Raw genomic sequence first — 21,427 nt, forward strand, 5'->3', positions numbered from 1 at the left:
CAACTTTTTGTTGGTAAGCATTGGAAAAGCAATATACCAACCTGGTAAACACAAGTATTATTTACTGCACTGATGAAATTACACACGATTGGTATTGTCAACAAGTAAAACCCAACAAACCAAATCAACAGTTCTCACCAGCAATGTCTGGAGTACAATTTATAGGGTTTCACTTGACTTCTTGCAGGGGTAGTTGGTGAACTACTATAGCTGGTGAGAAAACCGGTAATATGCTAGCTCTATACAATAGCTCTTCAATTTCATGACCTAGCTTGGTTGCCAACCAGACAATAAGTTAAAACACTTTATTAAGGAGCTGTACTGTCAGCTTCTGTCTGTAAACCAAGCCTCTTTTATGGGGCACGTACTCAAGTGGAGGAGGTTTTAAATAAAAGTGGATGGTGCAACAACGCTAATATGATAGCTTCTTCTATGTTTGACTCTCCGGCTCTCCATTCCCTAAAAGGTCAGAACCAATGAAAACATCTTGCACCGTGTCAATTGAGCAAATTTGCGTCACAACATGAACTCCATGTGAAATTTTTGCGTAGATTTAATTTGCGATTCCCCTGAAATGAATGAATTTTATTGTTTTAAATGGTGGTCTGACCAAGCCTTCAAGCTGAAATGTTTCTGAAGGATAATTGGAGACTGATTTTTCTTGTGCACCTACAGGTGACTCACTTTAGGCAAAACCTCAGGTAATGTGACAGTCAAAGAAAACACCCAAATCATGCTCTGAACACATCATTAAACGTATGTACATTTTTTTTACTCTAAAAATATAAGCAGCAGAAAATGTCTTCTTCTGAACAACTGGGAGAATAACTGACATCTGACATCACAGTTAAAACAAAGACAAAAAAAAAAAAGCATGTTGTCCGGCGCACACATGATCATGACAGGGCTGGGCTGCAGCTAATGAGAGACTACAGGGGCAGAGTGCAACAATATATGAGCCTCCTCCAGACCCTTACAGCCTTCATCCCTTCACCAAGGCTCACAAAGCAGCCCAGCAGCCGTCACAGTGAGCACACAACTGTTTACAAATCCCCAGTTAATAGGATCAGGCCTGATTGACTGGGCCGCTTCGATGTGTCTGATGTAATCTATTAGCTGTATGATAGTCAGTGTCTCAGTCCAATCGATAACCCTGGGCCTCCATATTGCTCCACTGTGGACTGTTACTCCTCTTTAGTGCTGCTTAGAATGCAGGCTTAGTGACTATAAAGTGTGTGTGCATGTGTGTGTGTGTGTGCAGAGGTTTGTGTCCATCTGCTTGTCCTTGTGTGTCAGATTGTGCACTTTTTCTGATTTTTAATCAATGTGTGTGTATCCAGTAGGTGTGTTCCCGTATATAACACGTGTGCACAATACTGCATTACTGTATTATGCACTGCTACAGTTTGTATAAGAGCAATGTTAAATCATAAAACGTACAGTGCATAGCTGATACTTAGGCAGATGTTAATTCTGTAACACTGTGATGTGTGAATACATATGGGGATTGCCTGTGTGTGTGTGTGTGTGTGTTGTGTAATTATGTTGACATTTGTAATGTCAACGCACCTATACATGAGTGTATTGCCGTATAACGGTGCATATGTGTGTATTAATGGGGCTTTACAGTACGTAGCAAGTCTGCAAGTGCATGTTTGTGCATGTGTGCGCTGTGTTTGTGTGTGTCGGAGTGTGTCTGTAGCTGGTGTAACTGGGTTTCCAATTAAGTTGAACCACAGGCCGGATCAATGCTAGTCCTCTGTGTGCAGGAATGAGCAGCCCTGGGCCCTCAGAGCATGCCCACGAATAATTTATCACTCACACTGGGCCCAGGCAGAGAGGAGGAGGAGGAGGAGGAGACAGGGAGCGCAAGGACAAAGTGTCCAGCCCAGGGGAGAGAACGCCAAAGATGGGCAATCGAGGGGACAGAAAGATGGAGGGGTGAGGAAAGAGAGGGAGAGGAATCAGGACCCGGAGGAAAACACTGTCAGCTCCCAATCATTTAGAGGCATCACACTCAACATTTTTTCTAGTAAACAACCATCGAAAATTGAATTCTGTATGAAGCTCAAGCCACATATTACTTTTTACCACAATAGACTGTATGTTTGCAAATGCTGCAAGTAGTACAGACAGAAGGACATATGTAACATACAGAAGGAGCAGTGTATCATTTAACCAAAAACTGCCCTTTACAAAGTAGATATCAGCCAGTCAGTATCATCTTCAAACCGACTTTACCTCTGTGTGAAAAAAATCATACAACCCTCATTCATTTGGATGAGACCAGGCTTGGCAACATAGTGGGGATGCCAACACAGAGGTGTCCACTGTTAAAGAAAGATAAAATGATTGCCACAATGATAACTTCCCAGAGTATTATAACTCCCTGCACCTGAGAAGCCTTCAAACTCATGAAACTTTTACTAAAACTGGACTTTGTGGATTGTATTTTATGTCTAAAACAACACGCATTGAACAATGCAGAGGTCTCCAGAGGATGAAGCCTACTGACTTTGGTGTTCCCCTGGCTTTTCATCTAGCGCCAACAGAAGCTCAAAGTTTACAAAGTCCATCCAGTAGATATTGAAATGTCTCAACATCTAGTGGATGGACTAGCATTAAATTCTGTACCGACATTCATGGTTCCCAGAGGATATATCCTAATGACTTTGGTAATCCTGCCTTGGAATCACACTCAATTTCATGGTGGCGCTAGAGGTAGAGTGAAAAACATTCAGGTTCCCCACATATGCCTCCAACATTTTTCCAATACTTTGGTTTATGATCAAATATCTGTAAAAACAATGACATTCCCATCAGCTGTACTTTGGTTTGGTGGTTATTAGCAAATGTTAGCATGCTAACATGCTAAACTAAAACAGTGAACATGGCAATCACTATAACTGTTAAACATCAGCATGTTAGCATTATTATTGTAACCACGTTAACATAACTCTTAGTCTTGTTTTAATTGTATTCTAGTAATTCTTACCCTATCAGACTCTACAGTATCCAATTTCCACTGAAGCATTAAATGTTTTATGGCCTCAATACTGTTGAAAATTATTAGTATACACTATTTGTTATGTTGTGGCTTGAAAAGTTCAAATTTAAAACATGAAGAGTAGCATAAAATAGAAGCTATCATCAGCTTAAACTCTAAATTCAGTAATAGGCTTCACTTCATTGTGCATCATGGATAGTTGCAGCCAAAACAAATCAAGGCATTTGCATTCACCCTGATACTTGCTTGAGTGAAGCTCAGCGTATCCAGTTTTCTTGTTCTTTTTTTTTTTTTATTTTAACAGTAACTGAAGGAGATATCACTAACAGTCAGGCTTGTTAGTCAGCAGGGTATAATGTGTTGGTACAAGACAAGCAGCAGTTCAAACCCCACTGTCTCATCCCGGACACTCGCAGCTTTAGTTGAAAGACACACAAACACACATGTGGATATAAATTTAATAAGAAGCACAGATCTACCCACATATAGAGACAAACATGAAGAGCAGAGGCAAAGACACACACACACTATGCGCATATATTCACAGAAGAAAGCTGATCACCCACTACATGACACCTACACAAAAAACACATGTAGACACACACACATACAGTACAGCCAAACCCAGTGCTCACATTCATACAAACACACAGAACACCCATTGGTGCACAACTACACACACACATACAGTGTCCCCACCCTGTGGAGTATCAGAGTCAAATGTTCCCTCGGTCGCTGTCCTCAGTTGGTCTCTATTAATCTCACAGTAGCGAGGCGTGGACTAGTAAGACGCTCCACATCGCTCTGTAATCTTCTCTTAATGTGCTGCACTCTAAGCCTAAGTGAACCCATTTGGAGTGACTGTGAGCAGACTGAGATTCCTCCCATGTTATCTGAACAAGTGTTACTAATGGGTTTATCAATTAGGCCAAGTCCAATAACTGCATGCCTGCAATCTCCTTTAAATACACTCCACCAGCGCAGCCTTGATTTCCGTAGTTAATGAGTACATGTGTACACGAGCATGCGCGTGTGTGTGTGTTTCTGAGACCGTGGACAGTTTGTATGTGTATGTGTCTAATGCATGCATGTGCATATGTGATATGTGTGTTTCTATGACGGATATTGAATACACATGTGTATGTTAGTGTCTTTATATGCATGTATATTGTGTATGTATGTATATATATATATATATATATATATATATATATATATATATATATATATATATATATATATATATATATATATATTGTCATTTTGATTATATCAAAAGTTGATAACATTAAAATATTGTTCTGGCATACAACATAACTTTACATCTTTGTAGAGCAAGAAGATAAATAAATGGTAAATGGACTGTACTTGTGTAGCACCTTTCTAGTCTTCCGACCACTCAAAGCGCTTTTACACTACTAGTCACATTCACCCATTCACACACATTCATATGCTGAATGGGTACAGGGGCTACCATACAAGGTCCCAACCTGCCCATCAGAGGGAACTAACCATTCACACACATTCATACACTGATGGCACAGCCATCAGGAGAAATTTGGGGTTCAGTATCTTGCCCAAGGACACTTCGACATGTGGACTGGAGGGAATCGGACTGCCGATCGCCAATTAGTGGACGACCCGCTCTACCTCCTGAGCCACAGCCGCTATGCTGAAGCAGTTAATGATGTAGTAATGAAACAAACATCTGAATGACTTTGAATCCCACATTACACGGGGTAAAGATTAGCCGATGTCGAAAGGCATGCTTTAAAATGCCAAAGAGTGTTTCACAGGTATGTTAATAATATTAGGTAATATAATATCACTTATAAGTCATATAGCCCAGCTCTGGTGTTCATGTATTTGTACATGAGAGCAGGAAAAAAGTGTTGCACACTCTGACTCCATATGCATATCTCTTAGGCCTTCTTCAAGATCAACAATAATAGTATATTGGCACTGGTATGTTATTTGGGCCACACCCTAGTAACACATCTGATGTAATTAGACAATCATGTTCCACCATTAGGGTGAGAAAAAACAATCAAGAGGCCTTCAGCGAATCAAAACTCATCTGCAATCTTGAATAAGTATGCTTTGACCTTATGAATCTGCTTGTTGGCCAACTTAAAAAAAACCCTGGATGAATTGGACAAATAAATTGATGAGAAAAAACTGTCTGTATCCCAAGCAATCAGAAATGAAGAAAAATTCAATGACCTTCTCAAGGCTAATCAAGACATGCAGGGGAAGCTCTCTAGAGAGATCAAAGAAATGAAAATCAAAAAATTCAACCAGGGGTGGAGCAGCGATTTTAGAAGTGTGGGGGTTCTAGGGGTGGAACATGAGCACCGCAATCCCCCCCTCCCTTCAGCCCCCATTCTAGTCTCCACAACTTGGCAAATCAAAATGAATGCCATACATTTCTACAGTTTCTTTACCACCATATGCAAACAATATTGAAGTCAAAATGTATATTGTAGCACCACACCCTTCACCCCAAAATACTACATACACCAGCATTCAGATATCATAGTATTAACCAATGACTTTAGACTTTTTATTATGTTAAAAAAACAGGCTTTTCACAAAAATATAAAGAATAAGACTTTAATTCTCTTTTTCTGTATTTCATTCATGATACACGATAAGATGAAGTGTGTTTATGAGTGACAGAAGCACCATTTCTGAATGCATGCAGGTAACTTTACTGTACTTCAACTGTTTACTCCTCCCTGGCCTGAGGGGTTGGTCAAATGGCTGTGATTGGCTGGACGGCTGTTCAATCAATCTAACATGACCAATAGATTTTCATGTGTTTTGTTTCATCAGTGACTAAAAGTGGGGGGTGGAATCGTGTTTCTGTGAAAGTGTGGGTGTTGCAACACCCACAAAACCCACGGCTACGACACGCCTGAATTCAACAGAGACAAAAAGGATGCAAGTGAGAGCAACATCTATTACTGGAGGAACTTAAACGGAGCCACAAAAGATGTCAACAAACCGATCGGCTCTCCTCTGACCAGAGGCCTGTATTACGCAGCAGGATTTGGCGTTAGCGAGGTATCTTCAGGTTTAACCCTGGGTTTTCACGGTTACAATGGTGGTTCACTTCTTTCCATGGAGCTCAGTGCACGGATCGTAAGAGGGTCTCTTAGGAGGGCAAGAGTGCTCAGAGATCGGCAAAACCTTTTGGCTTTCCCTGATGATTTTTTTATATGAAAGATATAGATTCTCGTTGGAGGGAATGACTTATCTGTGTCAGCCTCTTGAGCCGTATGTTGCCAGTGCGATGAGTTGGAGTAATGCGCTTACAGTCCCGCAGACTGTATGCATTGCCTTGTGTTACTTTGTACTTTTATGTATGCTGTGGGTGATGCGGAGGACCTGAGCAAAAACAGTCAGCTTCCATTAAGGGGCAACCCTCATTATTACAGAAGGCCAGCTCCTCAGCAGGAGTGTACTCCGGTGTAGGGGGGCCCCCTCCTGTCTTCTTCATTTCATTTTTTTCCTGTTGGCTGCAAGCAATGTCAAAGCCATTTCATTGTGCTTTTGTATACCGATATCCTAAAACAGAGACTGATTGAAGCACTAAAGCTTTGTACTTATTGTATTTATAAGATTGTAAGATAGAAAGTGAGCCTACTTAATGCTTTGAATTATGTATTTATATTTACTTTTTATTTGCTCCAAAGTCCGTTCGACAATGCTGGGGTTGCAGCTGAAAGAATAAGGCTAAAATTGTCATACACACCATAAGAATACATCTAAGCAATACACTGATTTAATGGAATACACAAATGTAATTACAATCAGATCTACTTGTTCCCTAATGATGGGGCAGTAATATTATAAGCCTATTAACTTACACATTCACACAGTCTGCGATTTTTTGCCAGCTGTCCTTCCTGCATTTGGCAGCAGCAACTGTGTTGCCTTTAGCCTGAATTATGTGTTTAACTTCTTCGTATTTGTCTAATATTATAGTTTGCTCTTCGTTTGTAAAATTTGCTGCTCTGCTGCCTGTGGACCTGTCCATCTTTGCAATTGGTCATATGCTGCAAACACTGACCCTTTATGTGAACATGCTTATGGCTGAACTGGGAAAACCTGAGTTGACGAGTTGATAACCACCATCGTATGATCGCTCTGGGTGATTGCGGTTGTTAGGCTTAGGGAAGCCAGATAACGGAATGATATCCTGGGTATGTTGAACTTGCTTTGCAGTGCAGGCCCCAGCTCTCATCAGCCTCAAGTTCAAGTTTTTTATCCACACAAGCCATGGACAAACCTGGCATGACAGGCCGTACACGATGCAGGAAGAATAAGAGATCTTGGACCCACCCCCAGGTCCATCAGTGGAGGAAATGACTGTCTTTAATCTGTCTAGTAAGTCTTTAAATGAATCTCATCACTCTGTGTTAAACAAAGGACTCTCTTTCGTGCCTACTAACCATGACAGAGACTTTGATGTTAAAGTAGACCTGTTCAAGTTTTTCAGAAACATACGTTTAAAGGAATTTTTCAAACAAAATAGATCCACCTCAGAGCTACTAGAAAATGAATGCTCTCAACCACCTTGTTCTACATTACCTAATGGAAACAAGAATGCATGTTTTAGAGGCAAAAGTGTGTTTGTACCTCCCTCTAACTGCAATACCTCTATTGAGACATATTGTAGACTAATAGAACAAGTTGACCAACTTTTAGAAAATAAACAGAAGCATATATCTTACAAAAATCTAACAAGAGAAGAGCTGGCTGCCCTTAAGGACTTGGAGTCAGATTAATCTATTATCATTAAACAAGCAGACAAAGGAGGTGCTACTGTGGTCCTGAATAAAGTTGACTATGTTAATGAATGTCTAAGACAACTTTCTGATAAGAGTTTTATAATGAACTTCCAGGGGATCCAACTCAGTCTTTTAAGAATATTATTCATGAAGCCCTTGAGAATCTTCTATAGAATGGTGAAATCTCAAGAAAAGAATATGACTTTCTAAAGGTTGAGCACCCTATCATTCCTACTTTTTATACATTACCAAAAATATATAAAAGTCTTGAACATCTTCCAGGCTGACCCATTGTTGCCAGTATTGGCTCGCTTACCTCTAGGTTGTCTATCTTTGTAGATTACGTTATCAGACCATTAGCCAAGAGCCTTTGGAGTTGGTTAAGTTGATTTTAAAACAAAACTATTGGATGTTCCAAGATACCTTTTATATTCAGAAACATGGAGGACCTATGAGTCGTTCCTTTTCACCCTCATTTTCTAACTTGTATATGGGCTTGTTTGAAGAGGTTTGAGAAGTTTATTAACTTTAACTATTGCTTCAAGGAGAATATATTCTTATGGAAGAGGTACTTGGATGATGTGTTTTCTTTGTTTAAAGGGTCCAAGACCCAGTTTATTTTTTCATACCTCAACTCATGTTCTGAATTTCTGTCATTTACTATGGATTATGACTACAAACGTCCCAGTCTTCTAGATTTATGGATCATTAGAGAGAATAATTACTTGTATACAGATCAGAAAACCTGCTGCTAGAAATACTTTACTAAGGGCAGACTCTGATCATCCCTTACCATTAATAAATAGTCTCCCTTTTAGTCACTTTTGCAAATTAAAAATAATTTGCCAAAAAAACTGATGATTTTGACAGGAATATGAATGAAATGAAAAACAACTTTCAACAAAGAGAATACAAGAAATCTTTCCTAATGCTGCCACTAAAATAAAAGACAGATCTATTGTAGGTCTGATCTCTTAAAAAATAAACCTACCGTGAAATCAAATGACCGTGTAATGTTTACAACAGAGTATTCTAAGGGTTCAGCACCTCACTACAACCCTTGGTGTGCATTACTTTTCCATTATGTATTTGTACATGTCAGTAACCTTCGCTGTCAAACATTAGCACGCCCCTCACTGAGGATGTGTGTGTGCCTGTGTGTATGTGGCGTAGTAGTTGAGTTAAGACCAATTACAGCGAGTGGATTCGCTTGCCATCTACTTTCCCCAATGAGGATACCGGCTGATTACTCCTTTAACTCCCCACAGAGAATGTTATATACACTATTTCTCGTATTCATTCAACTGACACGAGGAGAAACAGAGAAAGTGGGAGAGGGGAAGAGGATGAATTATTACAGAAAAGAGTTTAGGAGTGCTGGTCACTACATGACCTTTGTGCAGTTTATAACCTCTAAGCTGATCATATCATTTAATACTCTGCTAAGAACACAAAGTTTTCAGAAGACTGTCACGTGAACTAATGCGTTCAATGATGATGACAGATGATGATCAAAAATTTCCATACAGCCATAACAGATCAATTTGTGTCTGTAGCTATAAGGCTAAATGTTTGATTTTATATGGGAGTAAAAAAAAATCACTCTCACTCTTCCACTCTTCCAAATAAACCACTGCTATATAAAAGTAATATGTCATATTTTTCTACTTTAAGAATTAACAGGCATTACAATGTAATACATTATTGCCAATGATCAGTCCTCTTACTATGGATAATGCAAGTGGTCCATTATCAATCTACACAGAGTTAGTGTGGAGCACTAGAGCCAGAGTGGATGATTTTGATGTCTCCCCTCACTAAACGGCTAAATTGACCAACAGGTCAAAAGATGTTAAAAGATGATATATTTCTGCTACTGCTGTATGGTTGAGAGAGGGGACTTGTCCAGAATAGCTCACCTGGTCACAGCACAGGGTGACTGGGGTTTAGGTGGAGACAATCAATCCTGCCACACAGCCCAAATGCACTCAGGAGAACAGGATTGTGGTTGAGGACATGTGCAGGTGTACAAATCCCAGAGAGCGAGGTGGAATGACACTGGAACCAAATGTTCAGCTCTTTCAGCGCAAATGGATAGACAGACTGATGAATGGATGAAGAGAAAGAGAGAAGTGACAGAGAGGTGGACACAGTGATAAAGTGAACAAACAAACAGTCAGAGACAGAAAGACTGACAAACCGGATGAGCGAAGAATTGATTTACCCTGATGGTTTGTTGGACAGGCGTCAAGATGTATGGATGGAGACAGATGGAAACATGGACAGACAGGCCTCCATAATGTCAAAGAGACAGATAGACAGTGACACCTTGACACTGTTAGGGCAGTAAAACACTGAAGGCTATTCTGATAACAGACAACAACACACTGTACTGTGCTGTCTAGAAATTGACCATTTTGTATCAGCACTGTATGTGACAATGTCAACTACTCCCAACAGAAAACCATCTCATTATCTGAAGTTACAAAGATTATTGGTTTCCAACCCCGTATATTTTCAGAAACATCTGCAAGACACAGATTTACCTCAGCTTATTTAGCATTTTTCACAAATTTGCTTCATTTTTAGATAGATTAGACGGATAGATAGATAGATAGATAGACTAGAGATATAACCATAACTATAATATACAATTTGCTGAGTATACAATGTTCAATGATGTTAATATTCAATTGAACATTGTATACTGTTAGGATGAATTAACAGAGATAAAGCAAAAGATTGCAAGGCCACTGAGCTTTTTTCTCATTGTGAGGAAGCATGAAAAGAAAATGGAGGTAAAGATAACAGAGTAATTGACAGAAGGATCCAATCTATGATCTAACATCCACATATGACAAGTAGAAATACACAATGTTATGCAGCCATGTAACCGCCGATAAATGGAACAATTCTACAGCTTTGGAAAATGGCGTGTCATTAATGTAGGTGTAAGTTGCACCAATGTTGTATACAAGTCTGCCACTAAAGTGGACAAATATTAGCTTTTTATTTAAAAAAAACACAGACATCAAGTTAAACCCAGAGATTTCATCAGTGCAATAGGAGTTGTCTATGGGAATTCATAACCCAGTGGTTCCAAACAATTTTGGCTTGTGACTTGTGACCCTTTAAAATGAAGTGATGTCTTCTTGTGACCCCTTATCACATGTTATGCCCCCAGTATGAACAGAAGTTATGAGCAAAGCAGTGCGGCTCTGGGGATGGCAAAGGTCTGCTGGTCTGTCTGCCCACAACTTTGGTCCAGACTTAAGTATTTTCAACAACTATTGGATAAATTGCAATTAAATTTTATACAAGCATTCATTGCCTCCAGAGGATGAATGCTAATGACTTTAGTGATCACCTGACTTTTCCTCTAGAGCCATCATCAGGTCAGAATTGTAATTTGTTCAATACTTTGGTTTTTGACCAACTACTTGCCTGCAAAACTAAAGACATTCCCATCAGCCTCAACTGTACTTTGTGTTTAGTGGTAATTTATTAGAATCCTAACATGCTAAACTAAGATGGTGAAAGTGGGTTACATTACATCTGCTAAAAATCAACATATTAGCATAGTCATTGAGAGCATGTTAGCATGCTGACATTAGCATTTGGTTCAAAGCACCGCTGGGTCCAAGTACAGCCTCACAGACTGAATTTCAGAGGCCTGAAGAGGTGAAATTGTATATAACAAGAAAATCGAGAAAAAGCAAAGATTAGAGAGAAGTAAGTCTGGTAACACTTTCTATGACTCCCATGTCTATAATGCATTATAAACATACTTATAATGCATTAGAATCTGCTTATAGCACTGTGTAATTATAGTTATAAGCACTTGTAAACATTCATAATGTTTTATAAGAATAATAACACATTATAATGTATTTTATAATGACTTGTAAGGCCAAGTGTCATAATACTCTTTACAATGCATTATAAACACTGTTATAATGCATTATAATGTGATTATAAGTTACTCTAAGTGGTCATTGGGTGCTTTAAGTGAAGTAATAAAATTCCTGAGTTATAGGCAGATATAATACATTACAAGCTGGTTATATGTCACTATAAGTGGTCATTGTTTGCTTTAAGTAAAGTGAAAAAAATATCATTAAATCTATGCAAGAACAACACAAAAAATGTATTTATTTGTCATGACAGACAATGAATTGAGTACTCCAATTTGATGCATCTTTTTGATGATGAACAATTGATTGATAGACATTTACATTTCACTAATGTAAAGTTTCCCCAAAAAACAAATTATAGATAATACCTGAAACAATTCTACTTTACCTCTAGCTGTATATTTTACTTTTATGTAAATGTTTGATCAACAAAAGGGCCTCTTTAAAAAAAACAGGTGCAGTGCACCATAAACTGGTGTTAACACTTGGTAAGTCTCAACGTTGGTAAGGGCCAGGAGCGCTGGGATGAAGTGCTTATGCAGTGAGAGAATCAAAAAGTTGTGTCAAATTGGAGTGCTCAATTTCTGTTATGACCCGTTAAACATATAAATTAATTTTACAACGTTTTGTGTGTTGTTCTTGCATAGTGTCACGGTGCAGGCCCGTGCCCTCTAGAGAGTAACGATCACGGATGACTAGACACACTGGCCCTTGGCCAACGGCTTAATTCTTTGGCTGACTGGTTAGTGTAGCCGTCTGTGGTGTGTGGGAGACTGGGGTTTGATACCCGGTGAGATTTAATGATATTTTTCCCACTTTACTTAAAGCACCCTATGACCACTTATGTATTACAACTATGGGAATTATGATACACTATGATCCTTGCAAAAAAAATTGTCAGTGAATGACCAGCAATTATGAAGTATTATGATATTTGACCTTATAAATCATTATAAAATTCTTTATAATGTGTTATGATTATTGTTATAAAGCATTATGAATATTTATGAGTGCTTATAACTATAATTATACAGTGCTATAAGCAGATTATTACACATTATGTTTATTATGCATTGTAGACATGGGCATCATGGAAAGTGTTACCGTGAGTTGTTTTGTTTTATCACTTCAGTCATTGTGACAAACCTATGAACATTCAATTGGCATGAAAATACAAACATACTGTATGTATTAAAAGTATGCCCATACATAGAAATACATCGGCTCTTGTGGATGCAATGTATGAGGCGGGTTGTTTCTTTCTGATGAATGGAGATTTAAAAAAAACTCCAGGTTTGAATGTAAGGGAGCATATGGCAGAATGAATGTGCGTGTGTGTTTGTGTGAAATGTGGGGAGAAAGAGTGAGACACAGAATGAGCAAGTGTGAGAAACAGAGAAAGAGAGAGAGAGACCCAGAAAGATATACAGACAGAGAGAGAGAATCCAGCTCCATAAAGACGTGAGCAGAATGCTGCCGATGTGAGTGAGAGAGGTGATATATAGTTTAGTCAGTAGCAGCGGGTCACGACAAAGCCTTTAACAGTAATGTCCTGGGTGTCGACTCGCCCAGGGGACCTGCGCTCCATTTTACAGCCAAGCGACTGAGACTGAGACGCTGTGGCATGACAGCTGGAGCAGTAAAGCCGGCCTCTAGTACCATCCATAACATGAAGGAGGCGTAGACGCCGCTGATACCACCACAAAACACCAGGCCCGAGGCCACATCGACATCTGGCGAGTTAAGAGAGATGAAGAAAAAGGGGGCTTGGGAGACATAGGAAGTAGCAGATGAGACAAAGGAGGGAGAGGAAGAAAGGAGCAAAGAGATTTATTTGCAGATTTAGACAGAGACAGAAAGAAAAGGGTAGGGGAAAGAGATGATCTACATCAAAGGAGGGACTAAAAAACAAATAGAGAGAGTGGGAAACGTGGAGGAGAGACTTGGTAAGAAAAAGCTCAAGGGTGCAAGGTGCAGAATTTTAATGTAAATAGAAAATCATGTGAAACATTAGTATTAACAAAAGGTCTTTTCATGCTCTTTTTATGCTGAAATGATAAGTTGTTTAGTTGATTGACCAAAATATTTATTTTCAGTAATTTTGATAACTGACCAATCGTTAAAGTAATTTATCAAGCAAAAATGGAAATCATCAGCTCTCTCTTTGAGTTTTGGACTGTTACGTGGACCAAAACAGTAACTCTACGTCAACTTGGGCTTTTGGGAACTGTGACGGATATTATCATTTTCTGACATTTTATATACAAAATTATTAATTGATAATTGCAAAATCAGAGAGATAATCAGAGATTAACTGAAAATAATCTCAGTTGGATTGATTTACAGCAGTAAAATCCACTGCTTTGCTGCACAAAACAGAGGGAGGACGCTGTGTTCCCAAAACAAACAAGACATAAGATTTTCAAATTTTCTGGCAACTGATGGGACACTGATGGGAAGTTCTGGGCTGAAATTTACAATCATTTTCGTTATCCATTAATCTGCCAATTATTTTAATTTATTCAGTTTATAATCATTTACTGTATGACAAAGAAAGGTATAAAATCATTACATTTAAGAAGGTGGAATGAGTGAATATTTGACATTTTTGCCTAAAAATAACTAAAACGATTCTCAAATGAGTTGGAGATTAATTTTCTGTCAATCAACTAATCAGTTAATAGACTAATTGTTGCAGCTCTCAACAAGTTATCCTTCTCATAGCGGACAATGACAAGCTGTTCAGGAGGGAAATAGCAACACCCTTTTTATAGATGATCGAAAGCAATGGGGTATATGGGAAATGTAGTCTTAAATATGAAATAAAGTGACAATACCACTGGCAGAAGATAGACTCTATTAATCACCACAATCATGACAAGAAATCACCACAAGTCTGGAGACTAAAGCCCCTTAGACAGTGAACATCCACATTGGTATAATTGGTTTGGAGTTGACTGGGCAGATAGACACTCACTTAACCTCTAAGACAAGAGCCAGAATCCCTGCAGCGATCGGAGCAGCACTGGACGTTCCTGGAAAGTGTGTGACACAGCCCTCGCCTATGTTGGTTACAGTGACCTGCAGAGATGACAAACCGAATATGTCACAACATGTACATATGTAAATATCATGTCAGTATATAGAGCAATGTTATTCTGTTCTGTTTAAAAAATTCTTCTGCAGTAGATCCTTGTGGGATGTTTTTAGGAAAAGGATGTAACTTTGCAAAAAAATCAAGCCAGAAGAGTTCCCACCAAGGAGTAGCTAATGTATCAGCAGCTGTTTTTTTTCTGTCATTAAAAAGCATCAACACTATTTTCCAGTGATAATAATTAAAAAAAACATCTTGTGTCAGGTCCATCTCCTAATGTGAGATGGAAAAGGGCAGGCAACCCAGCAGACAAAGGTGATATCACACTGATAAAATTGGTCTTTCTCTGTTTCTGTAGCCCTGGAGTTAGCGGTGCGTTTCTTCCTGGTTTTTCACTGTTACCTCCGCCATCAACACCTTGGCTTCTTCCTCTCTCTTTCTCAGCCACTACAGCCATGCTTTACCTCCAATTAACACTCGTTTGCTTCTGTGTGTCTGAGTGTGTGTGCGTGCCCAGCAGTCACCTAGGTCATTTGGCAGGCCTCTATAAATATCACACCAGTGGCTGCTCTTTAACAGGCTTCTCACAGCTCACAGAAGCCAAAGAGCAGGGCTGCTGGCACACACACACACATATATGCACTCATTAATGATAAACACTGTTGTTAGATGTGTTAGGCGGTATGCACACACTAACCAGAGGTAGTGAGCCTCCCACGCTGGCCCCTGTCAGAGTGACAGCCATCACCCCAGGGCAGGGCTCGCCGAAGAAGGCGGGCTTCCCTGTATGAGTGACAGCGCCGATGGCAATGTTGTAGATGGAGTTAACATAACCGTCTGCGCCGCAGTGATCATGCTGCATTCCACCATTACCTGCCGCCCACACAAAGATGCTGCCCTTCCCACCTCGGCCCTGGAAACACAAATAGCGGGGCGTCAGGGTGAAAGAACGAGTGAAAAGTGGATTTCATATAGAATGTTCCCATCTAGCAGACAGCGGAAGATTTCAAATATCACGTGCTATTGAAATGAATGATATGTATTTAAATCAGAGGGCGAAAGTGATGGAACTGAAAATGGAATTTTTGAATGTTGAGTATTTCATGAAAGCATAAGTATCGGGCATGTCGCTGTTGTTCTTTTAAAACAGCTAATGATGGTCATATTGAATTCTTTTAATGCAGTGAGAAAAAGATTTGTTGCACATGGTATCAGGTGATTGAGAGAACATTTAATACATTTCAGTTTGAATAAAAATAATTTGCCAATTTTCATTTTATCATTTTTTTTTCATTATTTTTTGTTTTGGTGTGCTGAAGTCTGTAGTTTTCATCCTTATGTAAAGGAATGCAGTGGGAGAGCTACCGTCTTCTCAGTTCTCATAAGGTACCCAAGTAACTTACAGTATGCAATTACATTCAGGCTCGTATAGACAAATAAAGGTGAGAAACAGACAGGTTTTACTTGAACTGTGTAATTAATATGAACCATTAGTCATTAGCTTGTTTCCCCTCCAGGAGCCATGGATCCATTTTAGGAACCTAACCTGCATTCCCATGGCAGGAACAAAAGTTCTGAATTCAGATCTGTGACTCTATCCCACTGCCTTCTTCCGTGAATGAAGGCTGTGGGATAGGGTTGCAAGCTCTGAAAAAAAAGCAGGTAAATTGAGCATGAGTTTAGAATATTTTGTTATGAATGTATTCCCAGAACGTAATCTCCATGTTTAAATTTAGATCATCCTGCTCCTGCACTAGTATTTTTTCATTGCTGAATGTCCTCTAGAACCTGTCTACAAGCAATTTTAATCTGTTATTGGACTCATTTGCCGGATGTTCTTGGTTATTGAAATGCAGTGGCAAACTGGAATGCGCAACAGGAACATTTAGTTTTAGATTTAGTTCCTGAGTTAAGTTCCTATGGCATTGAAAATGGACTTATATAGGGGCTTAAATCCCCCTCTAATGGACCACTTGTCATGGATATACATTTTGTAAGCTATTGAAAAATAAAGAAATGAGAATTTAATTCTGGCTTTATAATTCCAACTCCCGACATTTTGTCCTTCCAATCTCAGCTTCACTGACAGTGGGAACGTCTGCTTTACATCTGACAGACAGCAGTGTGAACTTGGAGATGAAAGCCGTGCCTCGTGAGTTCCTAGCCGGAGGGCTTGCTCTGTCAGGCTGTGCGGCCCGTCCATCTCGGCCCCATCGTCCCGTGGGCCCCAACTGCAGACGTAGATGTCGATGAAGCGGATGTTGAAGGTCAGAGCTGTGGCTTCCATGGCATCAGTGACAGAGCCGTACAACAAGCGGATACCTGGATGAATCAAAAAGGTCACAGAGATCAGAGTTCAGAGTGAGGATTGTGGAAAAAACGAAAACGTACACTCTAAAATTATGTTGGAAAGGTTCTGAAAAAGATTCAATCAAGTTTCAATCTGAAAAAGTGAATTTGACATTCTAACTACAGAAAGTTATAAATCACAGATACATGGCACACTTATAGCAGGCCTATATTAGAGTCTGTTCCTAGTGTCTTCTTCTTTTCTCTGCCTGTGTCTGTCTTTGTGTGTTATTTCTGCCTATCTTATCTATGTCTGTCTCTCTCCTCTTGTTTCCTCACTGTTTCTGCTTCTTTCTTCTCACTGTGTGAATTCCTTCACTATCTGACTCTTTGTTCACTCTTGCTATATTTTCAATTCTCTGGATTTGCTCCATTGCTGGCTGCTGAACTTAATCCAGGTTAGTTTAAACTAGTTTTTTTTTTGTGAGAACGTACATGACAGTGATGTCAGTAACATAGACACTATGAGCTGTAACATAAACTTGCACAATGATTTCAATAATTTCTCCCCAGTAGTGGTTTTAGTGGTTTTAGCTGAGCAAATGTTGGCTAAACAGTTGATTTGGCACTTCACTGCAATAGTTGCATTAACTTGATATTCCATAACATCTTGTCAGTCCACCATTTAATAATTAGCAGGTTAAGGCTGTAGCTGCTTTGACCAAGCAGCAAACACTATTGCCATAACAATAGAGACCTAATAGCTAGAAGCCAGAAGTGGTAAGATTTGTGCTCCAGTTGACTGTAACACTTGTAATAGAGTGAGAATACTGCAGTGTAGCTGCAGAGACCCTAGACTGATTTTGTCTGATTCTGCACTCCAAAGAGAGTCTAAAAAGCAGCATGTGAAAAGGTGCTTGAGGCTTTCTTGAAAGATTAATCAAAAGAAATCAATCGCAACAGGGACAGAGGCGAGTTGATTACTGTATGCCTCTACATGGCCAGCAATAGCAACATGTAATTAAGGCTACTTAACTTAGTTAGCTTAGCTAAACCTAGTACAACATCCATCCTGCTGCAAAATAAAAATCTAAAAAGACTTTTTACAACCTTTTTAAAACCACATAGATTGCCTTTTCATGTCATACAGAAAACCAGCAGGGACAAAAACCCCACAATTATTTATTAAGTACATGAAGTTATTGACATCTATATTACATTGTTGTCAGTACTGTACTTCCCACCTGTATATAACAATTATTCCTAGTAAAACAATTAATCATTCATTCATTCATTCATGTGACTAGGACCTATATGACTTGCAGAAAATTGACGGATAGATTAGCCAGTTACAAAATAGTTAATGAATTCAAGTTTTTGCTAAAGCTGACACTTGCTCATTATGATCAATGAGCTTGCTAGCTACTGTTCATAGCTACTGTACTGTGGTGTTTTCTACAGGTCTGCTGGCACTGACTAAAACCTCACAAAAAAGGATTGAACCACTTCCTTCAATCCACTATCACACCTGTCTCACTTGTAGTTTACAGATGTATAATGTCTCCCAACAGCCCCCAACCACATACAAAAAATTGGTTACAACTAATGTTACTGTCTACTGCAGGTTAGAAAAAATATTCAAGAACTGCAGGACTTTTTAATACCTGCTGAGGCCTTTTTGGAGGGAACTAAAGACTTTTTAAGACCTCCAGATACCCTGATGTAACATTCAGATATTTTTATATAGTTCAAAATATCGTTTGTCTGGTGGTTATTTTGTGAGAAATGTTTACCTCTTTTCTACCTGTCTTGTGTGTAATACACCGTATATTTCAAAATTTGTGGGAAAAAAATGCTGTGCATCAGTTCAAGCTGATTCATCTGGATTAATTTAGCTTCTTTCTGTTGATGTTCATCTAAACATTCAAAAGGCTACATAAATGCACTGAGAAGTTAAAGTAAATGTCCAAAGCAAAAGCAAACCCAGAGGCAAAAGCTATGCTTAGTCATTCCTCATTGTCAGAAAGTGAGCACAGGTCTCAACAGCACCCAGTGGTTCAACATGCATCTTTCATTTGGGTCTTGCCCCTTTATCTGCTGTGTGCCAGATTCTGTTTATGAGTTGAGATAAAATAGACTCAGCAATGTGAAATTAAGACTAACAGTGAAAAGAGATTCCTGGTCTTGCCTCGTGAATTGTTTCTCCTTTTTTTTTTTTTCTCATCAGCCTCTGACGAATGAGGTAGGGTCAAGGGTTAAATATCACAGAGCAGGGTTCAAATGTCAGGGTTCAACCAAGGGATTCCTCTTCTCAACATCCATGTTTCATGCTGATGACACCGCTGTGTGAATGCATTGGTTTCGAGACGCGCAAATCTTTGAGTGCTGTGGAAAATTTTCTTCTACAAACACATCATGTACTCCTCATTAACTGGTGGTTTATAGCACTCTTAGTGTATCCTATAAAAATCTTTGATTTCACAACAGAAAATGGGCTATCATGTGTATTCGGTTCATTCATCCCTCGCCAATGTTACAACCAACACTAAAAAAGCCATTACTGAAGCTCCCACTAAAAATGAGCTGTTAAATAGGGTCAGCACGGCTCAGTAGCAGCCAGTCACTGTGTAGTCTGTCATATTCACACAAACACAAAGCAAAACACACAAATTGCACAATAACTGCATGTGCATAGCTATAAATTATATACTCTCACAGTATTTTTTTTTTCTTTTTCAAAAATTATTTCTGACTGCCTTAAATAAAAACTCCATCTTGAGGACTTTCTAACAGACATACGGCTTTAACACCTTCCATGAACTATAAGTTTCAAGTACAGTTGATGAGGCCATTTTCAGCAACAAATTGTAATGAAAGACTGCTTACAGCTAACAGACCATAAAATTCCCATTTCTTTCCAAACCAAATATGACAACAGCCCTTTGATTTAACATAATTTGCAATATCACACCAAGTTATGAAAAGCTATTTTTTCCACTTAAAAATGATTCAACATAAAAAAATAACTGCACTGAGAGTGAAATGTTTTGGGTTTTCTTTTTAATCACTGCAGAATGTGGGGCAATAAATTTGAGTTTGAATTGATTAAATTAATTTTGCTCAATAGTTCTCTGAGGTAAAATGGGACCCTGTAAAGTTTAAGCAGGTATGATTTATGTCTATTGATTTAAGCCATTTGCTTTGATGCAAAGGGGGGACGTAACAAACTCTCCCTCACAAACAAAATACACCTTCTTACTGTTCATGTTTGGCATTTATTCTCCGAATTACAGTTGCTTTATCCACAGTATAAACTACATGGAAATACGTGATTTTTCTGCTATTTCGTTGCATTTTCATACAATGCTGTCTAGTTTATAAGAAAATATTACTGGACCAAAACAAGTGTTTCTGGAGAGGCTTCTTTCTCATGCCATGTCATAATCCTGGCCACCACAGTACACCCACTATGCACTGCCTCCTACCTTCTCTATAAGGCTGTATTGTTTTCCTCACCTCCGATCCTGGCATTGAAGGCGATGCCCACACCGCAGTAGGAGTTGTTGGCCTCCATGGCAACTTCTCCTGCACACCGGGTACCGTGACTGAAACACAGGTGGAATAGGATGTTAGCCACATACTGAGAGTAAATATGAAGGGATGAGTTTTCTTTTTTTGGTTGTGTTTACTTGAGCACATCCCAGAATAAGCCAGGACAGACAATTATGTACTTACTGATCTTAAGATTGGCACAGAATATTAAAGACAAACACCAAGCTGCAGGAAACTGCAACTCAAACCAAGAAAACCATGCTAATTTCCTGTTCATACACAACACTGAAAACACACATAATATTTATTAGCTTGACACCTGACATATATTACTGTATATATGGTACATTTTCAAAATCTCCTAATATTTTATTTTTTTTACCATGACATTGTATTGTGATATTACATTGTGAGGGCAATATCCTTCCGTGGGCGTATTGAAAGTTTGCCGAGCCCTAGCCTCCTTAATTACTGTTGCTACACCTGTCAGACTCTCCGTTCTCACACAACACATATTCAGTTGTCATTAATAAAGGTGGCAGATTCAGCACTTAACTTCATAGTAATTTTTTAAACAATGGACAATGATTTCAGACAGAGGTAGACAAAAGCATGCTTCCCATTGTTGCCTGTTAAAATGACTATCTGGCAGATTTTATCAGCTGTAGCTAGCTAATTATGCTAGCATTTACTTCATGAATTGGTTTAAAACGCTGTCTGCAGCTCACTTCTTCACTTCTTTTTTTCATTCTAATACAACCATGTTTGGTTGCTT

At 39.0% G+C, this 21,427-nt stretch overlaps 1 protein-coding gene across 4 annotated transcripts in view; it reads right to left on the minus strand.

The window, feature by feature from the left end:
* The window catches only part of LOC121906286 (neuroendocrine convertase 1-like), a 185,078-nt gene that overhangs the window by 56,480 nt on the left and 107,171 nt on the right, over positions 1-21,427 (minus strand). For 3 of the 4 annotated variants that reach the window (XM_042425076.1, XM_042425075.1, XM_042425078.1), the window contains exons 9-12: positions 20,617-20,705; positions 16,961-17,133; positions 15,509-15,724; positions 14,695-14,798 (exon numbers count right to left, since the gene is read on the minus strand). In XM_042425076.1, coding sequence (XP_042281010.1) covers positions 14,695-14,798; positions 15,509-15,724; positions 16,961-17,133; positions 20,617-20,705 — 582 coding nt within the window. The remainder of the gene's footprint in view (positions 1-14,694; positions 14,799-15,508; positions 15,725-16,960; positions 17,134-20,616; positions 20,706-21,427) is intronic. The other variant, XM_042425077.1, reaches the window with a different exon arrangement.

Source organism: Thunnus maccoyii, chromosome 10 (genome assembly GCF_910596095.1).
Source record: "Thunnus maccoyii chromosome 10, fThuMac1.1, whole genome shotgun sequence".
NCBI lineage: Eukaryota > Metazoa > Chordata > Actinopteri > Scombriformes > Scombridae > Thunnus > Thunnus maccoyii.